A 27,869-nucleotide genomic window follows, 5' to 3' on the forward strand; every position below is an offset into this window, starting at 1 on the left:
TCAGGTCATCCATTAAAGGAAGAGGTCAACATTTTGGGAAATCTGCTTATTCATTGTCTTTCAGGAAGTGGCTAGCTTAGCTTAGCATAAAGACTGGAAATGGAGGGAAACAGCTTGTTGGGCTCTGTCAAAGCGAAACCCACACCTACCACACCTCTAAAGCTCACCATTAACACACTGTCTTGTTTGTTTAACCTGAACATAAACCTGACCTGAAATTGACATGTTTATCAATTTGCACATAAAAAAACAGCAGAATTTCGAGCACACGTCCACTGAAGAGCTGAAGTCATCATATCTGCGTGGAGTGATGATGAGACTAACCTTTCTCACATGAATACATAAAGCAAACGTAAATGTCAGATTTCCATCACATTTTCCAGAGGGTTTTGTTGGTTTGAGGTTTTCCTATAGAGCTCTTTTATATGACATCATCTCGTGGCACCCTCTTCCTTTGCAGTGATTTAATGGTGTCTGGCTGTAGCACAGTAGTGGTGGGAAACGCACATTAATAATCATTTTCTGAAACCGATTTCCTGGAAATTCTTTAAAGATTTATCCGAAATTTGGGTGGATACGTGGTTTGATTTTGGTGTGTGTACAGGACGGTTCACACAGAGCTGTGCACAGTAGTTGTCCAGTTGTTTGCCAAGAAATGTTTCCAGCACGTAACGCCCCCCTAAAACTATAAATTGCTGTTTTTACATTTGTTGGGATTAAAACAAATGAGCTACAACATAATGAGCTCTGGAGGTGTTGTATTGTGTGGTTTCTCACCTCGGCCAGAGCCAGACTACTGTAGCTGCTTTCAATTGTCAAATATTTGCCTCCACGTATTTGAACCCAAAAGGAAACAGGCTTTGCATTCTGCAACTGCTGGAAACAAGTGACAGCAGCAATAACACTGCCACTGTGTTGTCTGGGCATTTAATCCACTTTAACTTGCCACAGCTGTAAAACTGCCTCATTCACACTGCCCACCAACAGGATTAGAAAAAATGACAGCGACTGGCATTTATTTTTTTGTCATAAAATATTGTGTGCAGTCTGTTTTTATTCAGCAGTACATTGTATATGTCACCATCCTTCTGTCAAAGATTTAAGACACAGTCAGACACAGAGCTGCAGGTCAGTGTAAAATTAAATACAACAAAAATTTGTTTTTTGCTTTGAAAACGTGAGTGTGTTAAAGGACCAGTTCACCATTTTGGGAAATGGACCTCAACATTTTCTTTAAAGAGCAACTTGCAAGTTGAATTTCTTTTTTTTATTTTATTATTTTACAAGATACAATATCCTCAGTGTTGAGCACAGAAACAAAGGATGTGACAGTGATAAAGGTTTATAGTTTTACCAGTAGATTTTGCAGGTTTATTTCTGAAATCATGTTTTAACCATCAGTTTTATCGTGTGGATATACAGTACGTACTCATGATGAAAGAACATCCTCATTTTGGTAGCTGTGTTCAATCTCTTTCTTTTACGGTCCAAAATGATCTGAAACTCAATCTTGAGATTGAGACGGTTTTCTAATAAATAATCAATATAGCAAATGCTGATCAACCCGAATCAGTGTCAGGCTTAAAATAACAGTTTCCAGTTACATCCCAGTCGCGCCCACTTCTGGTTTAAACTCCGCCCATTCAGAGTCCAGATATGAATGCAGATTATTTTGTTTGTTGAACAGATAAAGAATCAGATAACGACGTACAAACTCGTCCCTCATCGCTGCATTAATCCCAAAATGATCCATAGATTTAAAACAAACTACTCACAAAATGATCAATTTAGCTTCTTTATCAACTGAACCTTTTTATATTGAAGCCAAATAATAATTAGAATAAATTCACAGCAATCAAATTATGGTTATTAATCAAACAGAAAGTCAGCCTGATGATGTTGGTTTTCTCCTTCCAGCGACTCACAGCTGTCTGAATTATCTCCTCACCTTCCTTTCCTGTCAAGGTTGGACATTATTTTTCCTCCACATCAGAAGTGCCCGATCGAGGGGTCAATTCTTTTTTAAAATACAGGAACTTAAGGGGCGGGGCTTCGGTCAAACACACACAGCGCTACTGCTTCAACTCGTGTGTGGCTTCATTCATTAAACAAGGACGAATTTATGATTGGACGATTTCAGAACAAGGGGACAAAGAGAGAGACAACGCTGCGGTGCTGTGAGAAAGTCAGTGACTGAGAGATATAAAACGTTATTTTCTGACGATGGTCACGTTCTAAAGCACAAATAAATAACCATCAAGCACTCACACACTGATTACTGTGGAGACTTGTTTTCCTCTCTCTGCATTTCATCCCTTACATCCAACTTTAAGCAATTATGAGCAGCAGTAAATGTCATCGCAGCGAGACAAAACCAAAGCAGAATTTTTTTAAATAAACTTTCAGATGAAACGACTGCACACTGAACTGCAGCTGCAGTGTGTTCTCCACCAGGAGCTCTCCGTCATGCTGCTTTGTCAGAGGACTAATTTGGCTAACCTTGATGGTTCTGCAGACTGAGGTGGAAACACAGGTAACAGTGGGCTGAAGGAGTAGTTCCTTAAAAAGTTGTCCTAAAAGTCCCTGGAACTTTGGGTCCTAACGCGTCTTTAGTGGGCTTTAGAGGCAGGTTATATTTCCTCCCTTCACACAGAGCCGTCTCCTCCTGCCTCCAGCCTTCATGCTAAGCTAACAGTTTCCTGACTGCAGCCACAGACAGACATGAATCTGATATCAGTCGTCTCATCTGGCTCGCACAAACAAACAAAGCAAATAAGCACATTTCCTAAAATGTCCAACTCTTCCTCCAAATTATTTCAGCTCTCAGACATTTTCCACACATTTCATTGTGCACAACAATCCAGCCCCAACAACAACAGTGCTGCTGCTATTATAACTAAGGAGTGATGAAACTGTGCCTGGGCATTAAATCCACCCTAATTTGCTTCAGCTGTGAAACTGCTCTCACCTCCTCTCGTGCAAACAAAGCCAAAACATAACTAAATGAACATATTGCTTAATTTGATTACATGAAGGGATATCTTCAGTGACATTGAGTCTTTAATACATGTAAGGACAAATACTGTCTATTTTTATAAAGAGGTTTAACAGTCATAAATCACTGTGTGGTCCAGTGCCAGAACAAATTTATTTCAAGGTCATGCTGCTTGATTTGACGGCGCTACCATTTATACCTTTAAGCTTCTGGCTCTGCTGCGACGTCTCTGTGTGGGCCTGTGTTTCTCTGCTTTTACACATTTCTTTAAAAAATTTCACTGCACTTTTAAATTTGTGCTTTCTTAATAAAAAGACTGTATTGCTTTGACTGTAATACGTTCACGTTATTTGGGATCATGAACCCAGAGGAAAGTTGTCCAGTCATGCGGTTTGATTTGAACACAAGAAGGAATTATGGGAGTGCTCTGAAAATGTGTGGTTTTTTGTTGAGGAAATTTTTTGCCAGTGTGCTTAAATTCAGTGAGTTAGAAGTCTGATTATGGGAAATGGATTTTCTCCAGAGAAATAAAGCAGTTTAAAATCCAAAATGCAGATAGTGAACTGCCGTCCTTGGACTCAAATTGAAAAATGTCACTCCATTAAGAATCCAAAGAATCTAACAAAACTATGAATTCTGTGTGTGTGTGTGTGTGTGTGTGTGTTTTAGGGCCGTCTATTACAGAACTTTTGACTTTGACATAATTCTCTACAGACAGATTTTAAAGCTCTCTAGGATATTGCGTTTGGGGTTTAGGGAATATCACAGGCTAGGTAATCTTGATTGGGGATGACAGTCCCCTTACACTGTCAACATGCTATTTTTACCCAGCTCATTGCACATTATTGCCCTCAGGCAACCCAGTCCCATTTCATCTCTTATCCTTCCCCAAATTTCTCATTATTTAAACATGCATTTAAGGTTATCGGCCTCCATCTCTGCCCATCAGCACGATAATGTGGATGCATTTAACAGGTTTCTCTTTCTAGTTCAAACAGAGCTTTTCTTCATGGTGGACACAACTGAAATGTCAGTGTTGTGTTTGGATGTTAATCAGTAAACCAGAGAAAGACCAGAGACTTACTGTGTTATTGTTGTGAGTCAGAATTTTAGACTCTACCTGCTCGTGCTCTCGGGGCTCTAATTAAACGATCCATCATGCATCCTCAAAGTGCATGTCGTAGGGGCATTTAGGGCGTATCCAACCACCTGTGCTAATTAAATGGTGCATAACCTCTGTGCAGAGTAAAGCACAGAAGGCAGAGGGGTTGTATTTAGTCCCTTAATTAATCCTAGGTGTGTTTTGGGTGTAACATAAATTCAACCGATCACAGTGTCATCTCTCATTTCCTTTAAAAAGCAGAACCTGACACACTGCTATCTCAGTGCATTCTCATCTCCACTCGTCACGTATCTCTGCATGTCAGTGCTGTTCATGTCTACGTATTAAGGCCCTGACACACCAAACCGACAGCAAAGAACTAGCGGTGACGAAAGCCAACTGTTGCGTCGTCTACGTCGCCTCACGTCGCCCTGTGTCAGTTGCATTTGAACACACTACACGGACTACATCCGACGGCCAAGTAGCACGTACGTTCTGCGCCTGCGTGAGAGAGAGCGGAGTGAGAGAGTGGTACATCCTGTCAGCCGAGGGGTTTCCTATCTGTGCAGCCGAGCACCGCAGCACCTCCACGGACTATTACATCCAGACGGCCCCGGTGTTTCCTCCGCAGGCTCCACTTCACTCAGCTGCCCGATAAACCCGCTGCTTCTTCCCACTTTGGATAACACCTGAATAACAAACCAGGGCTCGGTGCTCCGGTTGGATCCAAACGGAGAGCCGGGGCTAGCTCAGAGACTAGCGGAGGCTAACTGGCTGTGCTTCCCTCCGGTCACGCTGCGGCTAACGCTCCGCTAGCCGCTCCCAGCTAGCTCCGGTTTGTTATTCAGGTTAAAGTGTGAAGAAGCAGCGGGTCTGTGGGGCAGCTGAGTGAAGTGGAGCCTGAGGAGGAAGCACCGGTTAGCCCCGGTTTCACTACAGGCAGATTCACTCGCTACAGGGGCGAGGAAATGAAACCTGAACATCCAATCAGAGTGATCTCTCTCACCGACAAGCTCCGCCGCTGATTTAACATGCTCAATCGGCCGAAAAGCTGCCGACGCCGAAGTGCCGACGGTGCGGGACACACCGCAAAAACTAGGGCGACAGACGCTCACCGACGGCCCGACTTTGGTCGACGGCCGACCGTCAGCTTGGTGTGTCAGGGCCTTTACACGCTAGCTATCCTCCTGCCTTTGTTGTTGACGTTAGGTTTAGGCACCAAAAGCAGGTGGTTAGAAAAAAAACATCATGGTTTGGCTCTACGTTCACACAGGAAGTGAACAGCGGCCTCTCGGGTGAAAGTCCAGGGTGTGTTGGATGGACCCATCCACCACCCTCTTGTCTGCCCTGTTGGGACTTTCCAGCTCTTTATATTGCGTTGTTACTGACAGCATTTCATCTCATTTTGGGCTTTTAGCGTTGTTGATGCGTGGGTGCTCTGATGCCAAAATCACTGACAAAGCAGTGGTAGTTGAAGGGGCTGCTGTTTACATTACCAATTTGACAAATTGGAAAGGCGTTTTTTTGGTGAGAGTAGCACAGTAAGAGCAGTAGTGTCACTGCAGCCAATATCGGAGGACACTGAAGCAGTGAAACTAAATCTTTTTAAACACTAGTAAACACGCTAAAAATAGGCTGTAAACTCTTTTCCCATCGCCACCAGACCGGAGCTGTGTACACGGCTCTGCAGCAGATGAGTATGCCTCTCTGTGTGTTTCGTTCTTTCTGGTGTGTGACGTTCAACATCATGGAAAGGCCGGAAAACAGGTTAGTAAACAGCAGAAAGCAGCATGGAGGCCTGAGGTCTCTTCTTTTTTATATCTCTCACTTATTCAGTCGCTTTTCGGTGTGGGCTACTTTGGATCAATGTTTGCACGCTGCTTGGTGAGAGATGGGTGGTATTTTGTGGCAGTGCATCGTTGCATCTCATCAGTGAAGGTTGTGCCGCTTGTTGTGTTTCCATCAGTGCTGATCAGAACCAGATTGCAACCTTTCCCATTACAGTAAAAAGCCAGACGTTAGCGGTTGTTAGCAGGTTTTTGGTGCAGTGTAAAAGGGGCTTTAATGTGAAAGGCTAGCCAGGCTAAGAGCTCCCTTAGCTCCAGGCTAAGAGCTCCCTTAGCTCCAGGCTAAGAGCTCCTTTAGCTCCAGGCTAACAGCTCCCTTAGCTCCAGGCTAAGAGCTCCCTTAGCTCCAGGCTAACAGCTCCCTTAGCTCCAGGCTAAGAGCTCCCTTAGCTCCAGGCTAAGAGCTCCTTTAGCTCCAGGCTAAGAGCTCCCTTAGCTCCAGGCTAAGAGCTCCCTTAGCTCCAGGCTAAGAGCTCCCTTAGCTCCAGGCTAAGAGCTCCCTTAGCTCCAGGCTAAGAGCTCCTTTAGCTCCAGGCTAACAGCTCCCTTAGCTCCAGGCTAACAGCTCCCTTAGCTCCAGGCTAAGAGCTCCCTTAGCTCCAGGCTAAGAGCTCCCTTAGCTCCAGGCTAAGAGCTCCTTTAGCTCCAGGCTAACAGCTCCCTTAGCTCCAGGCTAACAGCTCCCTTAGCTCCAGGCTAACAGCTTCTCTAGCCTGGGGCTAAGTGCAGTGTGAAGAGGGCTGATAAAGCGTTTTGTAGAGATGAGGGAAGCTGCAGTTGGGCAACAATGCTCGGTCGATTTGTCACAATGAACGACCCCTCTCACAAAAAAGCAGTCATGTGAGCCATTGTTATCCCAAATAATATTGATTTGAGCTGTTTTAACTTGGGTCCATTGTTCTTCCATCTGTGGGAAGCAAAGAGTTAATGAGCGCTGAGATGCAGACAGCACTTCAGAGGCCTGGAGCCAGGTTACCTTCAGTGCCGACAGTGTAGATTCTTGCAGTTTGGCTAAATGTTGGCTAACCTCAGAGAAGACAGACTCTAGCAAGCACTTCATTTTATTGATGCTGTGTTTCATTATTTCTGGGTGTTGACAGCTTTCCTCATGCAGAGAAAAACCCACTGAAGCTTTAACTGTGTCAGCGATAGCTCTACAAACTTCACTTTCTCCACTTTCTTTGCTCTGAAATCTGTCACTGAGAAAGGTTTCTAACGACCCGAGTCGACCCGCCTGGAGATCAGGGTCAGATCTGTCCATATAAGTGAGTGAAAAATGTTTTGTTTTGGGACGAGTGATTAACTGTCTGACACACTGGTACGTGCTCTCAATGCTGATCGTCTAAACCCGGTGACAGAGAGCTTTTTCTCCTCTGAAAACTGGTGTGATTTTTTTTTTCTATTTTTATGTATATGTCAGCCTGTTAACATTATTAAGTGGCAGGCACCAGAACTAACTTAGTTTCATCCATGCTTTGTAATTTAAATGAAGTGAACCTCAGCTCTCAGGCTGTCAGATCCAGCAGCCTCACCTGCAGACAGCCGATGATGTAAAAATAAATATCATCTTTGAAATATTTTGCTCCTTTTAACTTTAAATTGCCTCATTTGCAGTATTTCAACTCGGCGGTATCCTGTTTGATGATTTCATTTCCTTCATCTTAAGAAATAATAAATGTGAAATGACAAATGTGAAATTTGTTACAGATTATTTCATGTCTGTCCCGTGAATGTGGCGAGAAATGTGTGCGATGACAGGGCGAGCCTGCATGGAGAAATATATTTTTACTCATCACTTGTCAGAGCCTTCATGCCGACCCCCGACTATTTGGGTTGCATTATCCAGCCATGTGCAGAAATGGTGTTTTTTTTCTAAACAGAAAATTATGTCACAGCTCGCAGGAGAATCATCAATAACTGTTTATGTGAAGAATTGTCCCTGCCTTTCTCTGCCCACACCTTGTGTGCACAGCACAACACAGGGACAAACTGTTTTGCGTAAAATGTTAGAAAATGCGGGTCGATCGCAGGTCATTGGTGATAAAAAGCGACGGTCTAAATGTAAGGAACGATAACAATGCCTAGGCAGAGGGTGGCAGACTGTCCTGACAGCAAACGTGTGAAAAGTCACAGCTTGTAAGACTACCTCTAACGATATCTCTCCCTATTAGCCTCAAAAGCAGAAAGGTCACACTGCCACTATGCATCGAGCAGGAATTCACATTTTGTGCATTTCCAGGCATACGTGGCCAAAACAAGAATCACTCTCTGAACAAAAGGAAATATGAGAAGCATCTTTTTTAACAGCGTCCCTCTGTCCTCTTTCTTCTCCTCCTCTCTGCAGATAATGTTTATAGGAAATGTCTTGCAAATGGGACGTGGGCGCTGAAGGGGAACTACTCCATGTGTAAGGCCATACTTCACGAGGAGGTAAGATGTCACAGCGTGTGGCGTTTGTGTGCATGTATACTGATTAATGAGGCTTTTCACAAAGACCCTGAAAGCATGAAACATAATCAACACGCAGCCACACAGGCGGCGAGGTCGGCAGTGGACGATGACTGCGGCAGGTTCATTTATAGTAAATATGGACTGAGGGTTCGGGTGCTCAGGGCCTGCAGCCATAAACGGGCATTAGAGGCCAAAAGATAAATACAGTGAATGCCCAGCAGCATCACTTAGAGGCCCCAAAAGCACAATAAATGAGTAGCATCAAAAAGCAACTGCAGCTTAAATGTCATGTTGCCTAATGTTTCAGGGGCTTGGCTGGTTTCATACGTAGGTGGGAGCCTGAAATCTGCAAATCAACCTGCAGCTATTTCTCCTCTGAACGCACAAAACCAAAGAAGGGTTTCATTTTGTAAATTCCTCAAAAGAAATGGCAGCCACAACAACTGTGATTTTTCTAAACACCCTTGTCCTCTGGCGATGAAGAGCAAGAAAACAGAGCCGGTTGAAAGCAGAGCACGCTGCTGTTAAGGTCCTGCTGTGCTCCAGATTTTCATCCTTTCACATGTTGCTGTTCTGTTGTTGTTGTTTTTTTTTTGCATGCTCTTAGCCTCCACCTGGATGGAGTATTGTGAAGTGCACATGTGGTGGTGATGAGCGCCCGTTTTAATTAGGATCCATCCAGCACAGGACAAAGCTTTCAGACAGAACACGCTGACCTAAATCAGCCTGCAACGAGTAGACATCTGAAGTACTGTATGTGAAATGTAAAATTACATGACGGAGACATGACACGGTATGTTTTGTTTTGCCTGACCTCACCATCTGCTGCAACTGAATATTAAACAGTGGAGTTTCCATAAACATTGTTACCCTGTGCTGATTTGATGAGCTGCTCTTTTTATTATAATTATTTTAGAGACAATTCAGTCTGTCCTGCATTTAAAGGATGAAGCTGGAATCATTTGTCAGCCAGCAGTATGTGAGTACGAGTCTCTGCCCTGTCTGTGCCTTTTAACACAATCATTAAACTAATTAAATGGTATCATTTCCATAATAACTATCAGGCAGGTTGCTGCACTGGAAAGATAGAAAATTACAGACTATTTTAGAAAATACTTGTTTAATTCAACATTACTGATGATAAAAACAACAGTTGAAATACTTCACTTCCCTGGTTGAGCTGCTGGAAGTAAATAAGAGGATTAGGCCCATGTCCTATATTAATTTATATTGTCAACAAAAAAGACTGAAGGCCGTCCCTAAATACTGTCTGACCTCTCTACCCTGACTGTGAGCTTTATAAACACTTCTCCAATATATAGTTTCATATCTTTTAAAGGCTCAGTGATTTTCTAAAACAGCTGGGAGCTGTAGTTTTTATCAAACAGCAGGAAGTGCATTTGTTGGGGATTATTTTCAGTGGCGGAATAACACACAGTTGGTGCTCTGGTTAGCAGTTACAGCAGCAGGATGGTGAATGTTACGGTATAATCAGATTTAATTTGGTGTCACCTAATGTAATCAGGCTGATGTCACGTTCATGTCAAGTGAGTCAGTTTGTTTAGCGAGTCGTCTCGCTAAGGTCATTTGTTAGTGGTTGCTAAGGATGTTTAACTTTTCACAGAAGGTGAAGAAAACATGTAGATTCAAAGGATGTTGGGAGCCACTCGTAGTTGCTCTCTTGCCAAGATTTAGATAAGAGGATTGATACCACTGCTGTCTGTGTCTCAAGCTAGGAGGCAATTAGCTTAGCTTAGCATAAAGACTAAAAGCAGGAGGAATTCTGTTGTAACTGAAAAAATACACCTGCCAACGCCTCTGAAGTTGCCTGTCAACACATTGCATCTTGTTTATTTCATCTGCACAAAAACAGCGATATAAAATGGACACGTTAGCTCACTGTTTACTCCTGCTACAATTCTTAATGCTAAGATTAGCTCCCCCTCATAGGTCGAGCTGCTTAACACACAAACATGAGAGCGATATCAAGGACGTTCACAGGCCGTGTTCACCAAAGCATTTTTTTTCCTGAGGTTAGGGTCTTTTTTAAATTCTCTACAAGGGGAACGCTGCAAATTTACATTGCTTCAAGTGTCAGCTGCACGATGAGGCGCTAAACTTTGGCTCAAACACTGCACTCGTCTCTGCACTCCTGTTTGTGCATGTGTGTGTCTTTGGGACCTGTGTGTAATTGACAAGCAAGAGTGAAAACATTGAATTTCCCCTCAGGGGGATTAATAAAGTAAATAAACTTAACTTAAACTTTACACAGCCGTCCAGTTACAGTGGACGAGGGACAAATACCACAAAGACCAACCGTCACATCTTACATGCTGAACAACAATGACAACAGTGGAGGGGAAATATGTTCATATACTGTAGACTATACCTGAGGCTCCCAACTGATGGGTCTCAGGTCCTCTCTGAATGAACCGCAAGTGACTCACAAACGTGTCAGATTTGTAGAAAACACACTTTATTTTGAAGCACAGTGGAAATCCAGCACAGAGCTCTTGTTGTCAAGTGCTGTTTCCTGCTGTAGAGTGAGCGACTAATGAACAGCCACTCCACAGAGACAGCAAACCAGCTTGACGACACATTCAAATGCAATTATGACACTAGATCCTTTTACACTGCCAGATTTTACGCGAGTCTTGGGCCGTTTAGAGCCGGATTGGCGAGTTGATCCGAGGTGCCCAATTTTCCGCCTCGTAGGGTAGACATATTGGTGGAACCCTTTTGGTTTAAACAGACTGAGGCGGCCTTCTGCAACGGGAAGAGCTGTTGATGACTTGTGGGAGGAGCTGTTGATGACGCCGCACATGCGAGCCACTGGCGGTGGATAAACAGGAAACAGCTGATAGCAGGAATTAGCGAGCAGCTAGTAGCAAGAGGGAAACACAAACCTGACAGACACTGTAAAGATGAGCAACTGGGGAGACAAGGAATTGTGCGTCCTCCTTGCCCTCGCAAACGAAGAGGCCATTAACCGTCAGATGACGGGGACGGTGAAGAACGGGCCGACTTACGAGAGAATCGCCGAAGGACTGACCAGCCGCGGCTTCCCTCCCACGTCACTGTTTACGCCACACGCTGAGCTACACGTTTTGTTACTTGCTCACGCCCCCCATTGCCCCGAAAAAGGCACATTCTGTATAAACAAAAGTAGGTAGGCGGCATTTTGCTGCACTCCCTGATTTTGTTTTTATACTGCCAATGCTGAAAAAACACTGATTGGGCTTTCCTGCAGATTTGCACAACTCCTGTTTAAAAAGGGCTTCTGATATATTTCACTGTGTGGACCTTGAACTAATGACGAAGAAGAAACCTGGACCTCATGTCTGGACCAGTTGAGAACCACTGGGCTATATGTTTGTATGTTCCCTCTCATGACCCCACTCAGACTGGCAGGTCTGTCCTCTCTCCTTGCGTGCTTCAGTCTTCCCTTCATCCAGAACAAGCACTCTACCTTGCACTGACATTATTACTTCTGGGATATTCTGTTTCATAGCAACCAGACGCAAGCAGAGCGTCTCAGCTGGAGAACCGCTGCGCCTCCAAAGCACTCTTAAGCGCTTCCAGCTGGGTGTTTCCTGAGGAGCGTCTGTTGTCCTCAGCTGGGAAAAGACCCTTTGGCGGACACGGTGCCACAGGCATGTTTCCTAAAATGTCAAGCTTTTCATGTCAGAGTTATCTCTGCAGTGTGTCGTACAAAAACCGGATATAGCTTTATTTTTGAAGCACCATTTTTGTTTGTTTGTTTTATTTGTCTCCCATATTTAATCCCAACTACAAAACTCAGATTGCATGGATCGTTTGGTTTCATCAGGCTCTGGATCCACAGACTTGTTGGTTTAAGTCTCTTCGTGGGATTTGTTTACAATAAAAGAGATATAATTAATCTCTGAAGGATTTAGTCTGACGTGTGACGGCGTGTTAAACCTGTCAGGTGTGGAGCACCTTGATGTCGAGTGGTTTCAGTGCACGCCATGGGGTGTGATTCTAGCATTGGGACTTGTGTTACATGTCATATGCCTCTCTGTTTCCAGTTTACTCTGTCATCTGTCAAATACCAAAAAAAGGAACCAACTACAAAAAGCTGCCAGTTAGGTCACCAGACGCGGTGCAGTTGTAGTCATTTGTACTTTATAGATCTGTGAGCATGTTGTGGAATGAGAGCCTTCATTTAGTGTTTTCTGAGAGATTCTGATGTCGGATCGATCGCCCGCAGAAGATGGATATAGACTGTCTGACCTTTTAAAAATGTGTGTTTGATTTTTTTCCTTTTTGTGGCCATGAAATAAATCACCAGGTAACAGCGGTGGCGTGATTGACATCAGGGGGGAGGAGGAGGGGGAGTTGAAGTAGCTTCTCTTTAAAGTTCAGCCTGTATTGAACCGGATATGCAGCGGCCCCTCTGGGAGGAGAGAGTGTGTGGATCAAAGGCTTATTGGAAAGTTTATTTGTGGGGAAAAAGAATCCTTTTCTCCTTTTGGGACTCACTGGAGGTTATTTTCTCAAATATACGATAAGTACCTTTGTTGTTTCTTTCAGGAGGAGAGTGAGTCAGGTCTGAGTTTGACTCTCGTGGCCCACACAGTTTCACACAGACCTGAGGCTAGTGGTGGGTGGGTCCTATATTATCCTCTTGTCATCCACCCCCTTCTCTCCGAGCTCTGCTATCCATTTTAAAGCCTCCTGTGTGCTTGATTTATATCCTGATGTATTGGCCAGTCCTGCACAAGTCCGTGTCTGTTAAAGGACTGATTCACATCTTTTTATCAGGTCTGTGTTACTGCACACATCCTCATATAGACACTGAGTGATTACTCTTTCAATGTGTCGTCACTAATCATCGTAATCACTCCTTCTGTCACACTAACCTTGAAATGATCCCTTTATATTGTGACTCCACTGTAACACATGGACGGCAACATCTACATCCTTTGTTTGGTGGTAAGAAGCATTTCACTGCAGCAGAGGGAAATGTTCAGGGACAATACACGTATATGTAACTCCCAGGATGAAAACATACCTGTGTGATTTATCTAACTCAGACTGCTGAAGCCTCATATTAGCTTTAGAAACCATGAGCTGTGCGTCAGTGCTTGTAAAACAAACCACTTTGTTTGCTTTGATTTGATTTCTTTTGTCAGGTTCCTCCGAAATTTGCATCACAATGTTTCATGGCCAAAACAAAGCACAACATTTAGCCTGACAGCAAAACAAAACACAACAAACATATACAGTTTATTACATCCAGTGGAGGAGGAAGGAGTCAGATCCTTAGTACTTTTACCATGCTGTGAAAATACTCCATTACAAGTAAATATCCTCATAGTTAAGTCAAAGTATGTAAATACTAGTTCGTACCCACTGAGTGCACAGTTGCCCACGTACAGTTTCACATGGTGTGTGTTTGGGATACAGGTCATAGGAAATTGCAGATTAAATAGTCAACTGAACCCATTAAGAAGAGCAATGTATTCAGACAGAGTGTTTGTGAATCTGATAGTACGATTGCTTTATTGAAAGTACAGTAGTACCATTGCCAATAGTGGGATAGTTAGTGGGCTAAAACTGTACATTAGTAGTTGAGGTAGCACGTTGAAAGGCAGATAGTTAAAGTGTTTATATGTTGTATTGACTTCAAAGTGGGGCGCACTGGTAGTTCACATGGGAAAGGTGCAGCTAGCCCTTGTTGCAGCAGCATACCATACCATGACTTAGTCATACCAAACATTAGACATTGGTCCACAGGGGGAGCCACAGCGATCGGTCGCATTTTAGCCATTTTGAAGCATTTTTCTGTTGTTATAGCGCCACCCAGTTGCCAATTAGAGTTAAATTTCTCCAGTCACCTTGAGGCGTCCTGTTCTACATATCTACCAAGTTTAGTAAAAATCCATATGGCGGTTAGGCCTAGATAAGAAATGAGCTCTCTAGCGCCCCCATTTTGTTTGATGGGGTCAATAATGGAGGGGTCCCCTCAGATTATGTGTGGTCATATGCCTACAAAGTTGCGTGGTGATGGGTGAAACCCTTGAGATGTTATACACCTTTATGTGATGAGCCACGCCCTCCGCAATATTCATTGCCTTATAGAAGCTCAGTTTTAGTAAGTTTTCCAACTTTTGCCAAGAGGGAACTTTAGATATTGGTCCCTAGATTATGTTCACCCAGTTTCATGCAGATCGCTCAAACTTCCTAGGAAGAGATCCATTTGAAGTGTTTTTCAAAAAATTCAAAATGGCGGAAAATCTATATAAGCGGAAGTTATGGGTTCTTGAGGCAAATGTGTTCCTCATGAGGAGAGGCATCTCTGTGCAAAGTTTCATGTCTCTACCACATACGGGGCATGAGATATGCCCATTCAAAGTTTGACATTTCAATGGGTTGCTATAGCGCCCCCCTTTGGCCAATTGAATAGACACACTTTTCAAAGTTATATGAACATTATGTTTTTTTAGATTTTATTTTCCCCACTCCCTGTCACAAAACATTTTTTGAATATTGCCTGATGACTGTTATTATTAAAGGGGAACTAATGTTGTTTTCAACCTGGGCCCTATGTTCAGATCTGCTTTTGTCTAAATGAGTGATAGGATGTTCAATATGTGACATGTCTCCAGTATGAAGCTAGGGCTGACCTGCCTGCAGCCCGTGAGCGCGCGCTATATTAAATAATAGGGCACTCAGACAGCGTCAAACAACGTCAAAATACGTCCACTAAAAGTGCATTTTTTTCACACAGATAGGTTCGGATTGTTAGTATAATTATCTGACAACATAACGGAAAGGAGAAATGAACGTGTGTGTTTACCTTTAGCTGGATTCAGACATGTTCCTCTGCCTGTTGCTGCTCCCTCTCTCTCCTCGTCCGCTCTTCAGTTTCAATGAGCTCTGCGTCCGTGTACGTACGTGTACTCCGTGTTCAAATACACGGGCGCTCATCAAATTCGAATGGCTCATCCAGATCCAGTTGGTCAAAATCGGGTACAAATTCAGACATGTTTGTTGTGGCAAGTCAAAACACTCACTCAGAGAGCGAAAGTCTGGCTCTGAAATCTCACGTCTTGCCAGATTTGAGTTGTTGCAGGAAGTTACCGCTGGAGTGACCTTACAAACGCCAGGAGTTCCTCTGTTTAGAGTAGTCATGGCTGAATCTTTACCCGATTTTGACCAACTGGATCTGGATGAGCCATTTGAATGTGATGAGCGCCCGCAGGTCAGCCCTAGCTTCATACTGGAGACATGTCACATATTGAACATCCTATCACTCATTTAGACAAAAGCAGATCTGAACATAGGGCCCAGGTTTTATTAGTTCCCCTTTAAGGTGGTTATTAATGTGTTCATTCACCTATAAACGGTCCTCAATAATCACATTTGGGAAACAAGCTGCTGAACTTTATTACCAACTCTTCCAAAACATGCTTAAAATGGACAACGGCAGATTTAAATCAAGGGCTCAATGCTTAACTTACAAAAACAGGAGACCCCCGTCCACGTCTGTTCCCACCGGCTCCTGGTGATTGGATCACCTACTGGCGATGTCACGTGACCACATATGAACAATATGAAAGTAGAAAAGATGACCCAACCCTTCAAAGTGCATTTGATGCAGACAGCAATGATTATGACTTGTGAGTATTTTAGACTTGAAGAATCGACTTACATACTGAGAGACACGACGTCAGTCTTTACCCACCCTAAAATAATTCATACCTCAACCCCATCAATCAATCAGTCAATCAATTTTATTTATAAAGCCCAATATCACACATCACAATTTGCCTCACAGGGCTTTACAGCATACGACATCCCTCTGTCCTTATGACCCTCACAGCTGATCAGGAAAAACTCCCCAAAAAACCCTTTAACGGGGAAAAAAAACGGTAGAAACCTCAGGAAGAGCAACTGAGGAGGGATCCCTCTTCCAGGACGGACAGACGTGCAATAGATGTCGTACAGAACAGATCAGCATAATAAATTAACAGTAATCCGCATGACACAATGAGACAGAGAGAGAGAGAGAGAGAGAGAGAGAGAGAGATGCAGGTAATGAGAGTAGCTTACAACAACATTATTGAAAGTAATAATATTATAGTTATAGTTCTGGCTACTGTGGTACAATATGTTGAAAGTATGTACTAATATCTGACAGTATACATGTGTGACAATAGTCATATGTGTATAATAACAGTAGAAGTATGACTAATGACTAATGATGGCAGCAGCAGCAGGAGGCATCTGGCAGGACCACGGCAGCAGCACAACAACCCCAGAGGTGGCCGATCAGGAAACACTCATATGACTTGTTTTGTAACAGTCGTTTTTGAGGGCAGTCACAAAGAAATAATTTTCCTGTTTTTCAGAGAAGCAGTCCCACAAATATGTGAAGTATTAACGAAGCATCACACAGACACTGATGCAGCTACAGTGAGGCACCAGAAGGGAAAGCCTTGGTGTGATTAGTCCTCTGCAGACTGAGGAAGAGTTAAAGAGCTGCTGCAGCAAACTAAAGTGAATGGGATGACGTACTTCAGGGTGGGAGGGGCGGAGATTAAACATGTCCACATTTAATCTGGGCGTAGACACCAGTAGGTTACATAAATCCACTTACAGCACAGATTACTGTTGGTAGTGTGGGGGAAATCCGATCACAATGGATATCTGAGTCACAGACAGTCACAGTGGTCTCAGGCAGCGATTCAGACCAAGATGTGTCTTTGTTCTGTGTAAAACCTTCAGCAGCAGCACCAGAAGACTCAGTGGATGATTTATATGTGTGAGTGTGCGCACGCTCACAAGCCTCCCAGTGTTCATGTTTTAAAACCTCAAGAGTTATAGGTAGGCTGATAGGTAGGTGGTTTATGGATGGATTACTCAACAGGCCGAACAACTACAGGACCAGGACTCTGGGAGCACAACCTCTGTGTGACTGCTGATGTTTCCTGTACGAAGATCAACAGAGTGATACACAGCCACCACAAATAGATACAAAACAACCACGAGGAGATATTAACTGATCACAGAGACAAAAATCAACTGCAAAGAGACAAAACCAGTACAAAAAAACAAAAAACAACCACACAGACAAAAATCAACTGCAAAGAGGCCGAAATCAACTACAGAAAGGAGCAAAATGACCACGCAGTGACAAAAATCAATGGCAAAGAAATGTGAACCGACCATGAAGAAACAAAAATGACCACAGACATGTCAGATGACTTCAAATGGATGAAAAATGACCACAAATTGATACCATGTGACCACAAATTGACAAAAAATAACTGCAAAGAGACAAAAAAAAATCATCCACAAAAAGGTGCAAAACTACCACAAAGACACAAATATCAACATCAAACATACAAAAGTACAAAGACAAAATATGTAAAACAACAACAGAGGGGGCGTCGGTGGCTTAGTGGATAGAGCAGGCGCCCCATGTACAAGGCTGTTGCCGCAGCGGCCTGGGTTCGACTCCAGCCTGTGAGAAACAAACAGCAACCACAAAACGTTTAAAATGACCACACATATACAAAACAACCTCAAAGACATGGAAACTGACAACAAGGAGACAAAAATCAAGCACAAGGATACAGAACGAGTACAAAGAAACAAAAATGAGACTGAAATCAACACAGAAAGGAGAAAAAATGACCACAGAGACATGTCAGAGGATCACAAATGGATGAAAAATGACCACATATTGACACCATATGACCACACACAGCTAAAAATCTTCCACAAAAAGGTGCAAAATGACCACAAAGAAATACAAAACTACCACAAAGACACAAATATCAACATCAAACATACAAAAGTACAAAGAAAAAAATACATAAAACAACCACAGAGACAACAAACAAATACAAAGAGACAGGAAATTAATACAAAGAGACTAGAATCAACCACAGAAAGATGCAGAATTCATCACCAGTAGATACAAAGCAATCACACACATTCAAACTGACCTCAAAGAGACCAAAAAACCCCCGACACAAAACAAGTTTAAAGAAACAAAAAATGACCACAGATAGAAAAGAGACAAACAGCAACCACAAAGAGTTAGTGTTAACCGACCCCCCAAAAAATAAAATGACCGTACAGAGATACAAATCAAGCACAAGGACACAGAACGAGTACAAAGAAACAAAGAAATGACCACAAAGACACAAAAAATCAAATACAAAGAGACAAAATGAGTAAAACGTCTGCTGTGTTGGAGGGTCGGAGGACATTAACATATTTGTACAGACGTCATCTTCCTTGCAATCTGTCCCTGCTCTGGCTGTGGGTGTTTGGAGTTACAAATAGTTTCTATTTATTGATGTTATTAAGAAATTGAATTGACTTCCTATTCTGAATAAACAGCGCAGCTATTAGTAATGTACATTTTATTGCTGCCAAGAAGCTCCCCAGTGAGTCTTAACACATTTCCTCTCATGTTTTATTTTAAAAGTTTCTAAAGCCGCCTCTGTTCACAACCACTGCAGGAGTCGGCTCTAAAAAAAGAGAAGTAGACCAAAGAGGATTTTCCTTTATTATTCTGAGAATATTGTTTCTGTAAATCAGAAGGGCTCATCCTCCGTTTCTTTCTCTCTCTCTCTCTCTCTCTCTCCCTGCAGAAAAAAGGCAAGATGCACTACCAAATAGCTGTGATCATAAACTTCCTGGGTCACTGCATCTCCATGGTGGCTCTGCTCGTAGCCTTCTTCCTCTTCTTGTGTTTGAGGTAAGTGTTGGTCCCACTGCCACCAGTCCGCTGATAATCCTAAAGACCTCCTTGATGTGACAGAAACGTCAGCATCCTCGAGATCCCTCGTTTCAAAGCGCCTCTCGTTCTTATTCAAAAACCATTTGGTCATGGGATGAAACCTTCCCTATCTCAATCCCATGGATGTAAAGGGGTTTAGACGCCCGCAAAAACTAGGGCACATTTCCCCCTCGAATGGGAATAATAGACCCATCTCAGAGAGGAAGCAGTGTTGTGGAGGCCTGCTGGGACGAGCGGTGGAGGTGGAGTGGGTTTCTCTGGCAAACTGAAATAAACCGAGCGTTAACGACAGAAAGGTCTTAGCACCCTCAACAGCCAGGACTGTTATCGATCCCAGAGGCACCCCCGGGGGGTGAGAAAAGCATGAAAGGCCACAGAGAGACATAATAAATAGAAGCTCTACAGGACAGCGTTTATGCACAACCCATGTCTGTGGGGCTCGGACGGGGAGGGAGAGGGGGAGGGGGAGGGAGGAAGGACAAGTGTCGGCCAGCTAAAAATGGCATCAGGGTAGTGAAGGAGTTTGGCATTTATTACTCACCTTCTTCACTTTTTAATGAGATTGAGAACCATTTAGGGGAAGGTTTCCGCTGCCACTGTGATGGAGAGAAAGGTTGACACTGCTGCTCAGTGTTGCAGAACCGGAGGCAGAGAGGGGAAAGGATTACAGCGCAGAGAAGAGCTGGATTTTCAAGGCCGTTGAAAAGTTCATCCTCAAAAACAGTGAAATGGCAGCTGGAGCATTTTAAGCTTGTGTACGGTGACAGTGAGACAGAATAGAAATGGCTCTGAGTTCAGAAACACAAGACTGTCCTGGATAGGTTAACACTGCTAGAGGGTTATGTTCAGGTCTGTAGGTTTCTCACTCAGATAGCTTAAAGGAATTAAAATGGAAATTAACTGCATTTGTATCTGCTTTCATCTGACGTTCTACCATGCACCACAATCAGGTGTATTACCATGGATTTTGTTATATATGTTGGTGCACAACAGTAAACACATTAAGAGCCATTAAAAGATCAAAGCAAGTCCTGCAACGGTCAAGAAACATAAATAGAATAAATGAACAATAACGAAGGAGCCGTTCAGTTTTGTGCAAAAGACACTTTGACGTGAGGAGTCAGGGATCGAATCCTGAAATGAGTGAATGAGTGCCTGTGCCTGCTGATCCACTGCTGCCCCACTTTGGTCTGCTTGATGGCTCTAAATACGACGACAGCCGTCAGCTGTCTGCACAGTTTATTTAAATTCCTCCAAAACTCATCCGGAAGTTGAAATCATTTAAACTTTTGAATGTTTTGTCATATAAACAAATCTTTGGCGTAGCATCCGTCAGCTCAGCTGGGTGTGTTCAGTCACGTGTATGCAGGACTGCACAGCATATATGTCCCTTGTCCCGCGTCCTACATGTTGAGACGATGTCCTGCATTATGATTGGCCCCAGTTTTCAAATGTCAAACCTCTGCAGGACAGACGCTCCTCTGTTTAAGCTCATACTTGTTTACATACTTGCTGTTAGTTCATTGGACTAAGTGTAGTGGAGTACCACAAACAAAAGTAAGAAGATATACACACCCAGCTACGAGCAGAGGAGGAGTGTTGTTAACCTCCATGTTACAATCGATATAATCAGAAACATGGATGAAGTATTGAGATAAAACGATCAGGTGATCGGACTGAACTGTGCAAAGTTTCAGGAGTGTTTGTTTATCCTAAAGTCTTAAAGGGACAGTGCACGCAAAAATGAAAATTCAGCCATTATCTACTCACCCATATGCCGAGGGAGGCTCAGGTGAAGTTTTAGAGTCCTCACATCACTTGCAGAGATCCAAGGGGAGAGGAGGTAGCAACACAACTCCACCTAATGGAGGCTGACGGCGCCCCAGATTCAAACGTCCAAAAACACATCATTGAAACCACAAAATATCTCCATACTGCTCGTCCGTAGTGATCCAAGTGTCCTGAAGCCCCGACATAAAAAGTTGTTTGGAAAAACCTCATTTGAACTCTGTTTTTAGCCTCATTGTAGCCTGTAGCTCTGACCTTTGAAAGCACGTGAACACACATGAAGGCGGTGCCCATGTCTCACGGTCTCATGCAAATGCACACACATGAGCTCAGTGCCCAGAGAGGCGGTCAGGGCCTCGTTTTGTGCGAATGCAGTGTTTATAAATGAGACCCCTGGTCTGTTTGTTGTGGAGAGGAAGAGATCTCTTATCTGCTGATTATTTTTGATTATTTTTTTTTTTTTTTGTAAAACCGTCCTGAAAAATGAACACTGGAGGAATTCTAACCAGGAGATGCTAGATGCCACTAAACACCACTTACACACTGCTCCTTTGATTTAACAATTGTTTGTGTTTTAGAGGTAAATGAAAGCAACAGAAAAGCAGAAGTGAGCACACTTTCATATCTGTTTATTTATCTCATCACAGTATTAAACAGCGTTATCAAATATCACATATTCTCCTGACATGGTGCAGCCTTTATACACACAGCATGTTGCCTCCTGGTTAAAGGCTCTCTGAAAGGTTGATGTTGCATTTCCTCTGTTGCAGACGTGGTTTTATATGAGCTGTTATTATAAACCTCATAAACACTGATGATGCGGGACTTTCGCAGACTGAACCTGCTGAACTGACGGCTTTTGAGTCGGTGCCGTCGGGATGTGACAGTTTGCTGATGTGCGTCGACGCGCCTAACTTAAGAAAAACAAGCCAACTGCACCATCAGTAGCTACAAACCAGATATTTTCTCACAGAGCTTCTTTTGTTCTGATGACTCAACCAGAGGAGTTTGTGTGGGATGTCCAGGAGTGCTTCAACTGTCAGTCACCTAACACTTAATATGCATGAAACTAAATGAGACCTGTTCTTTACTCTTTACCCTGCAAGCTGGAATTATCTTCGTCTCTTTGAAACTCCATCTGCAGCCAGGCTCCAACTTCAAGAGGAAATTAATCAAATTGTTCAGGGGTCTGATGTAACGAGCACGAGAGCGACCTGCTCACCTTCACACACACACCTCCTTCACCTGTGTTGGCAGACCAGGAAGAGGAAGGCATTAATAAATTAGACCACAGCCGGTCTTTGAAAATATAAACAAGATTTTTTTGGCGGTGGATACTCAAACACACCTCTGACCCCGCGATATCGCTGCTGCTGCACCGACCTCCACACTAACGAAGACAGATTTATATGATGGGAGGGGGGAGAGAAACATGAGTCATCGAAAATATTTTACAGGCAGATAAAAAACAAACTCAAATGCTTTTCCTCTGACATACAGTCAACATGGCTAAGAGGTAAGAAAACGAGTTAAGAGCTATTTAAACAAAGTCATTAGAAAATAAAATAAGAAATTACACTATAGCTTCAAACAATGAGGATATATTACTGAGTCAATCTTTTAGACATGATGTGCATATAACACAATTATACGAAGGTGTATCAGTTTAAAAATGAATGATAATGAGTATAGTATAGAAGAGTATAGTATTCTCTTCTATCTTAAATATATATACTACAATGTATTGTATCTTTTCCTATATAGTTTGTGTATATTACGTATACTGCACACACAGAATATTATATATAAAATGATACACTAGTAGTGATGTGACGTACGTGAACGAGCCGAGTCTTTGAACCGGCTATTTGAAGTGAACGAGCCAGTTCCTAAATTCTTTGTTTTTTGCGTTAATTGACTCTGTATCCATTCATTTCAGATTATTTGATCCGGAACAAGTTGAGAGAGACTAGTTTGTGAGGGAGAAAGACAGCAGCCGCTCACCCGTTCACTTCAAAGAGCCGGTTTAAAGACTCGGCTCGTTTGCAAACGTCACATCACTACTTGTTGTTTATAAAGCGCGTTGCTATGGCTACACCAAACTTTATATCTGCGGAGTCTATTCTGGGTCCATGTTACAATATCCAGATCACGTGATGTGATAAATTAGCAATGTGATTTGTTGTTGAACTCACGAACACACACAGCAAAAAAATAAATAAAAAAATGAACAAACGAACCGCATCTTTGAACCAGCTCTTCAAAGTGAACGAGAAATCCCATCACTATACACTAGTGGTGGGAGGAAGCCGGAGAAAACCCACGCTGACATGGGGAGAACATGCAAACTCTGCACAGAAGGGCTCCCACACCTGGGATCAAACCAGCAATCCTCTTGCTGTGAGGCGACAGTGCTAACCACCACACCACCGTGCCGCCCATCTGTAGGCACCTCGTAAGTCAATTTGATTCTGATTCAGAGTGATTATAAAACGATTAGAGATGCAGCTCTGTGCATCAGAATTTCTGATTTATTTACATGATTTGATTTTTCTCACTGTGTTACCACTCAAAGGGACACACCACCAGTTTTCAGCCCGCTTCATATCGTGACAGTGCGAAACGTTGCCAGATGATGTGTGGTGGCAAAACTACTATTTAATGAACAGTTTAAAGAAAGTCTTCACACGTCGGCTGTCTTTCTTGAGTTTTAATAAGCATTCATGAATGGAGACACTCACACATACAACCGCATGAACAGTCAGTCTAACTGATGCACAACACGTCATCCAGCAGAGTTACGCTGGTTGTTTCTCAAACTAGAGGCTGTACTTCCACGTTTTTGTATTACCCGCCATCCATGCTGCCACCACAAAGACAACAGTGCAGAAGCAGATTGAGAAGCAGACTCGCCCCCCCCTCTCTTACACTCAGACCAAAATCCGATCAAAGGGTAAAACTAGGTGCTAGATATTAAGATTAAGTTATTGCTCTTCCTGCCTAAAATGTTTTTAAAAAACGTATTTTAGTGCCCTGTTTAGCTTTACTTGTGAGAGTTTGTGAACAGGACGTGAAAACACCGAAAACACTGAGATCGAGCGGTAGAACTGAGCAGCGCTGATCAAATATAAACCAAGATCCTATCACTGACTTGCCTATTTATCACCTCAGAAACACATTTGGCTCGCCGTTTAACTGTAAGAGATCGAGGCTGTTTCTTACCAGCTGGCCACCAGTGTTTCAGACACGTTACGTTAACCACCAGCGGGAGCATTTACTGGTCCGGTGCGGAGCAGTGTGTTCTGGTAGCTGCAGGTTTTCTCCTTCTTGAACAACATTTGTAAATGTATGTGTACTTAATGGCAGCCAGAGGTGCACTACTGGACTTCTTTTGTATAAATATAAGTTATGTTAATGTCTTTAATGTATGGCATGAGGCTTCTTAATTTACTTTATTTTAATTACTTGATGTTTTATTCATTTTATTTAAATTGTTCTTTATCTTTTCTGAGCTTTTATCCTGTCACTGAGAGTCTCCCCTCAGGTCTCAATGAAATCTTTTATCTTGTCTTGTCTTATAATGAAAACAATATGCATTATAATATTTTAAATCATAAAGGTGACACGCACACTATACAGGAGTATTGCACAACTGTAGCAGCAGCGCAGTATCACCATTCATAAGCAAATTTCGAAACAGCCAAGGACACGAACACCCAGAAGTTAATAATAAGCAATGATAAAGAGCAACAAAAGCAGTGATGAAATTCATGTACAGATAAAAGAACATATTCATAAAACATATTATGAGACACCAGGAAGCGCTTTTATAAAAGGATGAGCAGACCTTGAGGAAGAGCATCCCACAGACAAGGTGCAGCCACACTAAACTCACTCTCTCACTTAGATGTTAGTGATATAAAAGAATGTAAAATTCAATATAGCTTTGTTAGTGTTAATATACTGCAGCTGCTAGAAGAAGAAACAGCCGAACAATTATCAGCGACAGAGGATAAGAACAGCTGTATATTCTATTTATTTCTCCGTGTCTTTGTCAAAGGCTTGTCTGCAGGAGTGTTTCCTCTTAATTAATACCCATCAGGCCGAGCTGACCCCGCTGGCAGGATGCCAAAGGAAGTGAGGTCACACGGCGTAATGAATACGACTGTTTGGAAAAAACGCTTCTGGCATGACAGTCCTTTATAATACTAATGGCAGCTCCAGTAACACTGTGATACAGTGAGGGGAAATTAGCTGCTCGTTTGTGGCACATTAAGATGTATAAGACATACATTTATATGTTTTTGTACCCGTAAGGCTGCTTTTCTTTTTACTCCTGTGTGATATTATAATTATGAACACTGCAGCAGCATGTCTCTGCGTGTTGTTGTGTTAATGAGGCTGTTTCCTTTAAGAGCTCCATGCTTAATAAAAGGTAAAAAGGCCCAGAGTCAGTGGAAAAATCTTGCTCATGCACGTCTGCTCAGTCAGCACAAAGCCAGTGCAAGTGACACCTATTAAGAATTGATGCATGTTAAAAAATAAATCGTGTGATTCATGGTTTGGCTGAAGGAGGAGGAAGAGGAGGAGGAGGAGGCAGCCGTTCGCTGGCTGTTAATGCCGTCAGCTGGTGACAACAAACGAGGCTGTCACCGCCCTGACCGAGGCTGGTTTGTTCTGTCCGTTCAGTTGTGTGCTTCTATTTTTCGACCGCTCTCTCCGAGGCAGATTTTTTAATTGTATCCTCGGGTCGATTTATTTACAGCATTAAAAAAACATCAGACGTTGGGGGCATGACACAAACAAGAGTGCAAACAGTGGAATGAATTGTTGCTTCATGTTATATTAGTGGTGAGGGGCACTGGGGAGGAACGGGACATGTTACTTTGAGGCTACATCTCTTCATTATTCATGTTCATCATCTTCATTCTCCGTTTTCCTGAGATTACTTTCAGGGTTATATCACTCTGGATGAATGGCTGAATATGCTGAGTTTCATGTCTTTGTTTAAAATACATGAAAACACACAAACTCTGTAGGAAGAGATGATTAATTCAGATGTTTGAGACAATGAGAATATCTTTACTGCTCTCATGTCTGTGTAGATGAAACTAGAGCCAGGATGTGCTTAGCTTAGCTTAGCTTAGCATAATGCCCATCCAAAGATAAAACCTGCCACCACCCCTAAAGCTCATTAAATAACATGTCATATGTTTTGTTTGTTTAATTCGTACATGAACAAAAATGTAAAAGGGACAAAATTTGGTTTTATGTGCCTGGCTAGCTGTTTACACCTGCTTCCTGTCTTAATGCTAAGCTAAGCTAATCACCCTCTGGACCTCGCTGAGTACATGTGCGAGGTTTCTCATTAGACTCTCTGCAAGAGCGAGAGTAATTGTATTTTCCAAAATGTTGAGCAGTTCATTTCACTCCAGTCAGTTTGGGTATGTTTTATTTTTAACTGGACTTTAAAGGTCCAGCGTGTAGGATTTAGGGCGATATTTTGGCAGCAGTGAATACGTAAGTTTTCTATAGTGTAAAACCGCCCAAAAAAAGAGTTACTGTGTTTGTATGGAGCAACATTTGTTTCTTTATTATTCAATCAAACAGAGGAGGTTTTGCGATCAAAAAAAAAAAAAAGATTTGAGAGCAGAAGAATCAATATTGCAAGTAAAAAATAATTGATTAAAAAATGCAAACCCTAAAGTTTTGTTTGCGAGTCATTTTTTCCGTTTGCAAGTCAAAAAGTTTTATGAGTATAAAGTTGAACCTGGTGGGCGGGGCCTAAACTGAAAGCTGTAAGACACGTCTCTATTGGCCAGTCTCAATCGGAATGACAGCTTGCAAAGCATTTCTGTTTTCTTCTTCTCTCGGTTTATTGGCGGATTGCAAACAATTTAAAGGTGCATACTGCCACCTACTGTACAAGAGTGTGCAACATCATGTCATTTAGCCTGCTTCTTAAATGCTACACATCAGGATAGTACGCTTGCAAAGCAACATGGGAGTTCTGTAGTTCACGGGGAATTCAGTGCGGGAGCTGTGGCGAAAATCAATAATAGCAAGAATGTTTTATTTGAACTGGTGCATGCAGAGTGCTTTTGTTTAGCCAGGGTAGAACTATTCGACGGCGTAACGGCCGACTGTCGAGCGTTTCCAGTGGGAGAGAGGGAATCGTGGGTGTAGCCCGCTCTGTATGGAGCCAGGTCAAACCCACCAATAGAAACTCTTCTCTCATTCATCAGCGTAGGCCCCGCCCATTAAGTGCAGTTGAACTTGCAAGAAAACCTTTAACTCACAAGCAGAGAGGACTGATTTATAAGCAAAACGTTTTTACTTACAAACTTGATTTTTGATTGCAGTTCAAGAAATATGCTCTCAAAACAGTTTTATATGATTGCAACAAAAAGACACAAAAATACCTCCATGCTTTTGTGTACACAGGGAGCAGACCCTCTTCACCATGAGATCACCATGTTGCATCACCATGTTTCTACAGTAGCCCAGAACGGACAAACCAAACACTGTCTTTAGATAGGGACATTGGCATTTGCATCGCCCACTGTAGTTAGCAGCCATCTGCGACAAGAGTGATGAAAAAAATACTGACTTATTTATTCATATTTTTTACATGAAACTGTTTTATTCAGTGTTCCTATCGGTTTAAATCACCGGGTCAGGTCCATTCCTTTTGGAGAAGAAGAGACCTCTGTGGATAATTCGACTCTCGGTAAAATCCTCCTGAACATCTAGATCTGAGGTCATCAGAGAAAACAGGTGAGCACACATTAGCAGGTGGCGGGCCAGTGACCTGTCTCGTACATGCCAAACAGCGTCGAGAATCTCTGATTTACAACGTTAAACTGCTTTATTCAGTGTTTCTACTGGTTTTAATCAAACGCT

The 27,869-nt window shown here is 42.7% G+C and overlaps 1 protein-coding gene across 2 annotated transcripts in view; it reads left to right on the forward strand.

The window, feature by feature from the left end:
* LOC117246796 (corticotropin-releasing factor receptor 1-like) overlaps nt 1-27,869 on the forward strand; it is a 99,827-nt gene that overhangs the window by 38,897 nt on the left and 33,061 nt on the right. For both annotated transcript variants that reach the window (XM_033610770.2, XM_033610771.2), the window contains exons 5-6: nt 8,289-8,374; nt 19,030-19,136. In XM_033610770.2, coding sequence (XP_033466661.1) covers nt 8,289-8,374; nt 19,030-19,136 — 193 coding nt within the window. The remainder of the gene's footprint in view (nt 1-8,288; nt 8,375-19,029; nt 19,137-27,869) is intronic.

This window comes from Epinephelus lanceolatus, chromosome 21 (genome assembly GCF_041903045.1).
Source record: "Epinephelus lanceolatus isolate andai-2023 chromosome 21, ASM4190304v1, whole genome shotgun sequence".
Taxonomy (NCBI): Eukaryota; Metazoa; Chordata; class Actinopteri; order Perciformes; family Serranidae; genus Epinephelus; species Epinephelus lanceolatus.